General features: G+C 30.6%; 3 protein-coding genes across 4 annotated transcripts in view; 2 read left to right on the forward strand and 1 right to left on the reverse strand.

The window, feature by feature from the left end:
• Nucleotides 1–680: 680 nt before the first annotated feature.
• LOC132052399 (large ribosomal subunit protein eL34) lies at nucleotides 681–2,213 on the forward strand. 2 transcript variants are annotated; one of them, XM_059443919.1, is made up of 4 exons: nucleotides 691–848; nucleotides 924–1,003; nucleotides 1,785–1,894; nucleotides 1,997–2,213. In XM_059443919.1, exons 1-4 carry the CDS (start codon nucleotides 770–772, stop codon nucleotides 2,088–2,090), a joined length of 363 nt encoding a protein of 120 aa, XP_059299902.1. In that variant the 5' UTR covers nucleotides 691–769; the 3' UTR covers nucleotides 2,091–2,213. The 2 variants fall into 2 exon arrangements, with proteins under 2 accessions (XP_059299900.1, XP_059299902.1); XM_059443917.1 differs by having other exon boundaries at nucleotides 681–1,003.
• A 678-nt stretch (nucleotides 2,214–2,891) lies between these two features.
• On the reverse strand, nucleotides 2,892–3,535 carry LOC132053959 (glutathione S-transferase U10-like). Its single transcript, XM_059446047.1, has 2 exons — nucleotides 3,193–3,535; nucleotides 2,892–3,109 (listed from the first exon to the last, which is right to left on the reverse strand). Exons 1-2 carry the CDS (start codon nucleotides 3,533–3,535, stop codon nucleotides 2,892–2,894), a joined length of 561 nt encoding a protein of 186 aa, XP_059302030.1.
• A 109-nt stretch (nucleotides 3,536–3,644) lies between these two features.
• The window catches only part of LOC132053960 (probable methyltransferase PMT2), a 6,024-nt gene continuing 3,200 nt past the window's right edge, over nucleotides 3,645–6,468 (forward strand). Inside the window, exons 1-2 of the mRNA XM_059446048.1 lie at nucleotides 3,645–3,649; nucleotides 3,845–3,878. Of these exons, the coding sequence (XP_059302031.1) occupies nucleotides 3,645–3,649; nucleotides 3,845–3,878 (39 nt within the window). The remainder of the gene's footprint in view (nucleotides 3,650–3,844; nucleotides 3,879–6,468) is intronic.

The following is a 6,468-nucleotide window of genomic DNA, read 5'->3' on the forward strand; positions in this document are numbered from 1 at the left end:
TTATATAACACTTGAGGGCAGGAGTCTGTCGTGATTTGCTAACCCGAGCGTTCACGCAAAAATATGAGGTTCCGAAAAGACCCTCACTAAGAGAGAGTCAAAGATAAGAAGAAAAAGAAAAACAAGACGAAAGGTTCGGCTCAATAGGTCATGAAAGCATATCGAAAACAATAGGATAACACGAATACCAAAAGCGAGGAAGTCATGGTAGAACATCCGGATAAAATAAAGGAAAGCATTAACTGTGTCCGCATAAATTTGATAAATAAAATAATCAAAGTACAACTGCACCCAAGACAAATATAAGCAGCAACTTTTAGGATGCATAAACCAAAGGTAATAAACAAATGAAAGCCTCGCAACTGATTATGGTGAAAGGGTAAGCGAAAACAATGTATTTTCTATCCTAATAATAAATAGGTAAAAAAAATTTTAATAAAAATATTATTTGATTTAAAACATTTATGTTTGATAGTTGCCCAAAAGAAGGGCAATTGGGATAAAAGTCAATAGCTGACTGAGTTGGATTGGATTGAAGCCGAAAATATTTGTGTTTACGACCCAAAATAACAGCCCAAACAACTAGTTGGGTTGGATTGAAGCCGAAGAGTAAGGTAGGCCCAAATCATCGTCAATCATAACCGTCCAAATATATTTATTAGTAGCCGTCAGATGTAGGGCAAACTGCGGAGTAGGGTTTTAAACTTAATTACCTCAAAACTTTGAGTCCCTCTTCCGTCCGAGAGAGAGCGAGAGAAAGGTAGGAAAGATGGTGCAGAGAGTGACTTACAGGAAGCGCCATAGCTATGCCACCAAATCCAACCAACACCGTGTCGTCAAAACCCCTGGTACTAATCCTACTTCTTTACTTTTATTATTTGTGATGATTCATCCCATTTTAACTACTACTCCCTCTATCCCAGGTGGGAAGTTGGTGTATCAGACAACCAAGAAGAGGGCTAGTGGTCCTAAGTGCCCCGTCACTGGAAAGAGGATTCAGGGGGTAATGCCTTTCTTTCCTTTGACATGTTCGTCGTCATTTAGATCTTAAGTTTTTATATTTTTCTCTTTCCAGACCTGTGCTTTGTGTATGCCTTTAGTGATATGATTGCATCGCATCTTGTTCGCCATGTGTTTTCTATAATGTTACATGCTGTTGTACTTGCCACAGGATTAAATCATGTGTTCCTAATTGGAGCTGCATTTTACATTCTTTGTTAGGAATTGGCGTTGTTACTGATGTAGTCTGTACTTGAGCAGCTTTATGCAAGAATTGCTATGGGTTAATAGTTATATTCAATCTTTTCTATTCATCTTTAAGGGAATTGTTTAATTTCTGTCTCGGACTGAAGCTAAAACGTCTCTTCTGCTTCAATTCATTTTTCATTTTGTCCATTATAATAAGCTGTAGTCGGATGATCTTTGTTGTGCCTCTAAAATAAGATCGCTTTACTGTCAGATTGAGTAGAAATATGGTATCATTATGTATTTCCAATTCGTCTAATGAATGACAAATGTTCTACATTAATCCAAAGATAAGATTGCTATTCTTTTCCCTAGAATTGGAGGAGGTTCAGGCCTTGATAATCAAAATTTATCGCTTGACTAGTGCCAACTTTAGCTTTTCATGTGGTTTCTTTCAGTCTAATAGTTGTACATGATGTTTGGCATTTAACGATTGTCAGCCCTGCTGATGGATCTAATAATCTTCATCCTGTGTTTGGTAGTTAATTATTCATGCATTTAGAGAAATTTAATAATCTTGAAGCTTTGCTTTATTACAGATTCCACATTTGAGACCAACAGAGTATAAGAGATCCAGATTGTCTAGGAACAGGAGGACTGTGAATCGTGCCTATGGTGGAGTTTTGTCTGGAGGAGCAGTGAGGGAAAGGTTTGTTCTCTTAAAGTTTGTTGGATTAGCCATGTCTATTATATGGCTCCTTCATTTTCTTTTGTTAAACTTGACTAATTGGGGGTAATGTTGGATTTGCAGGATTGTCCGAGCTTTCTTGGTGGAAGAGCAAAAAATTGTTAAGAAGGTTTTGAAGATCCAAAAAACCAAAGAAAAATTGGCAGCTAAGAGCTAAGCAGAGAGTTTTTAGGGAATTTTCTTTTAAGTTTTAATGAAATTTTGACATTCAAGTGTTTACTATATGTGTGTGCTACAAATGACTTGATTGCTACAACAATTTGAGGAGCATTTTGCTTTAGTTGGTTATATTTTGATTCCATTGCTTTTCTATATGAATTTGGTTGTTAGTCTATCTTAAGTTACCTAATATATCAGACTGTTTCTTCTTGCTAGTGAGTCATTACTATGAGCTACTCATTGGCTGCTGAAAGCAATGTGCTAAAAGCAATTAGACGTGGGAATTGTCTGAAATGTTTGTGGTCGGTCCTCTATTCTTGATTGAAGGACGTCTTTCTCATGTCTGACATTTTGTTACTCATGAAGCTGCAAGTAATTTCACTTTATACACATTGCTTGTAACAGAGATGTATACAAGTGAATCCAAAGTGTTTTGTTGATTTTTGGAGCATGAAATTTGTGCACACTGGTATATTAATCTGATTAAGGGGGAAAATTTTGGAGCCTTGAATTTAAATTTAAAGGTTGCACTGTATGTGGATTTGTGATGTGCCTTTATACAAATTTATATGACTATCTAGGACCTGAACTTGTCTTTGACAGTAAGCCTCTGGAGCCATGAGTGGAATCATTTTTATTTTAGTTACAAAGTTTGTTGGGATTTGGTATCTGAGAACGGTACTGTGCTTTTAATTGGATGGCACTTTGGGTGTGTTTTGCCTAAAGATCTTGATAAACGAAACCAAGTTTTCATGTGGAGGAATAACTTCTTTCACAACAGTCTGCTCTAGTAATGTTGTCACCCAGGAAGATATGAGTGGAGAATCTTCACGGCAAGAACCTCTTCCTGAGCCTTGTAAGCATATAGTGTTGCAGCCATTATGATATCCAGAGCATCCCACTGTTCTCTGTGGATTTTGCGACCTTTCACTCCTTCTTCCAGCACTTGTTGTCTCTCCCACAGTTTTTCACATGCTTTCCTGTGCTTCTCCCTGGGAAAACATGATCTTGGATATGCTGTCAAACAACCGAGGATACAGGCAGCACAAATTAACAAAATCTAGATGAGGAAAGATCTTTAAGCTGATGTAAAATCTCACCAGTTGGATGTAACCAGCCCAGAAACACTCTGGCTCTGTCGTAAGGCTCTATTGACAGTAGTTTAGGTTCATGCTTCCAAGTTTTATCGATATATTCAATGATGACAAGTGATTCCACAATAGCTCTACCATTGTGAATCAGCACGGTACCCTTTTGTGAATTGGGTTGTGTTGGAGAAGGACTCTTGTTTCGCACAAACTCTAAAAATATGCCTTTGATCTTGAGAGCAAGTTCAACTCTCTTCGAATGTGGGCTATTGTTTGCTAGAAGCGTTAACTTGTTCTCCTCTTGCATCTTCTCTTGTAACTGATTTCTGCTCCAGATGCTGTTTAGTTTTGGCATAGTTTGGACCAAGTCTGTTGTCACTTCTTTAATCCCCAAAGGGCTAATGAGCCGTCATAGGCAAACGTCTTACCTTATTATCTTGGAGGACTGATCATTTACGTGATTGATGAAGTAAACAGTTGAGAGTGTCATATTAGAACTGATTTGACAAAGCAGGATAAAATAATTTCACAAGTCTTGCACAGGTTTCACTAAACCTGTCAACCGGTTCAAACCGGTAAAACCGTGAACCGGTTCCGGTTTCTATTTTTTCGGAACCGGATCGGTAAAACCGGTTGATTTAATTTTTTTTTTTTTTAATTATAGCCGTTGGGCTGCTAATTTGGACCATTGGGCAACGGTCCATTTGCAAAAATAGCCGTTGCCAAACGGTCCCAAACCCCTTTTTGCCCCCCCAAACTTTTTTTTTTAACACTTAAACCCATCCCCCATCCCTATATAAACCCCTATCCATTTCCATTTTAATTCATACCAATTTACTCTTCTCATACCAATTCATTCTTCTCTTTCTCTCAAATCTCAATCTCTCAATTATAGTTACTTTGCAACAATTAGCCATTTTAAATTTCTCTCAAATAAATATTATAAAGTCTTATTATAGTTTCAATTATTAATTTTGCAATTATAATATTATTGGTGGAGTTGGTGGTTTTGCAACAATTCGAAGTAGCTTTGGTGGATTTGCAATTCTAGCCACCTTCACTTTGTTGAAAATTAGTAAAAGAATTTGTACCTTCGTTTCAACTCTATCTTTATTTTTCACAATTTAATTTACAGCAATTTAATTTGTTGTAATTTATTTTCTTGTGATTTACTTGAGTGTGATTTAAATTAATTCCATTTAATAATGGCGAAGAGATTTAGACGTGGTCTTGCTTAAGAGTGGTATTGTTAGGTGGGCTTAATGAGGAAACATTTATGGAAGAAATACCTAATTTAGGTATTGATGTTGGTGGAAATAATTCACTTTTAGGTCATGAGGCAATGCAACAATATTATACCGACAATTTTAATGAAATTGATGATGATGATGATGATGATGATGAAACACAAGCCCCGAAAATCCCATAGGAGATACATGTAAAGTGTCAACTTGCCCAACCGGACCAGGTTATGGAACTGATTAAGGAACCCGGCCGGTTCCGATTAAAAAGCCAAACCGGTTCCGGCTTCACAGAGTTTTTTAAACTCCAAACCTAAAACTGGTCCGGTTTGGAGTGTTTAAAATATATTTTTTTTTGTTTTTTGTATTATATATATATATTATAGTATTTATTTGTATATTCATAGGTATATTTACATATGTTATACAACTTTATAATTAAAGTTTAAATATTTACGACTCAATACTAACAAAGTGCGTGAAATACGGAATAGTGTTTTCGTATACATATATATATATAACTTAATATATATATATATATACTTATATACTACATATACTTATATATATGTATAACTTAATATATATACTATATATATGTATAACTTAATATATATACTAAATATATGTATAACTTAATATATATACATATATACTATATATACTTAATATATATACTAAATATGTGGATAACTTAATATATATACTATATATATGTACTATATATATATATACTTATATATAGGTATAACTTAATATATATACTATATATACATATATACTATATATACTATATATATACTTAATATATATATAAATATATGTATAACTTAATATATATATATAGTATATATATTAAGTTATACATATATATATAACTTACATATACTTATATATATATAACTTAATATATATATACTTATATACTATATATACTTATATATATGTATAACTTAATATATATATATATATATGTATAACTTAATATATATACTAAATATATGTATAACTTAATATATATACATATATACTATATATATATATATACTATATATACTTAATATATATACTAAATATGTATAACTATATATATAATATATATACTAAATATATGTATAACTTAATATATATATACTAAATATGTGGATAACTTAATATATATACTATATATATACTATATATACTTATATATAGGTATAACTTAATATATATACTATATATACATATATACTATATATATATATATACTAAATATATGTATAACTTAATATGTATACTATATATATATTAAGTTATACATATATATGTATAACTTACATATACTTATATATATGTATAACTTAATATATATATATACTTATATACTATATATACTATATATATATGTATAATTAATATATATACTATATATATATATATTAATATATATACTAAATATATGTATAACTTAATATATATATATATACTATATATATATATATATATATATACTTAATATATATACTAAATATGTGTATAATATATATATACTTAATATATATATAAATATATATATACTTAATATATATATATAGTATATATATTAAGTTATATATATATATATATAACTTACATATACTTATATATATATATAACTTAATATATATACTATATATATATATATACTATATATACTTAATATATATATAAATATATGTATAACTTAATATATATACTATATATACTTACTTATATACTATATATATATATATAGTATATACTATATATACTATATATATGTTTAAGTATACTATATAACTTAATATACTTATAAGTATATTCTTATATATTTTAGGTATATTCCTAACTTAATAAAAGTAAAAATATGAACACAAGTAAATAGAAGTAAGCTCACCAGCCATATTTTTATTCATTCTTGGATAACATTTATTTGCAAGTTGTATTTTTTTTTAACTTGCAAATAATACATGAAGTTGTACAAAAATAGTAGAATAATAAAATCACCAATTTTGAACCATTTCGTTAATTTCCCCCACATCATATTCGT

Source organism: Lycium ferocissimum, chromosome 4 (assembly GCF_029784015.1).
Source record: "Lycium ferocissimum isolate CSIRO_LF1 chromosome 4, AGI_CSIRO_Lferr_CH_V1, whole genome shotgun sequence".
NCBI lineage: Eukaryota > Viridiplantae > Streptophyta > Magnoliopsida > Solanales > Solanaceae > Lycium > Lycium ferocissimum.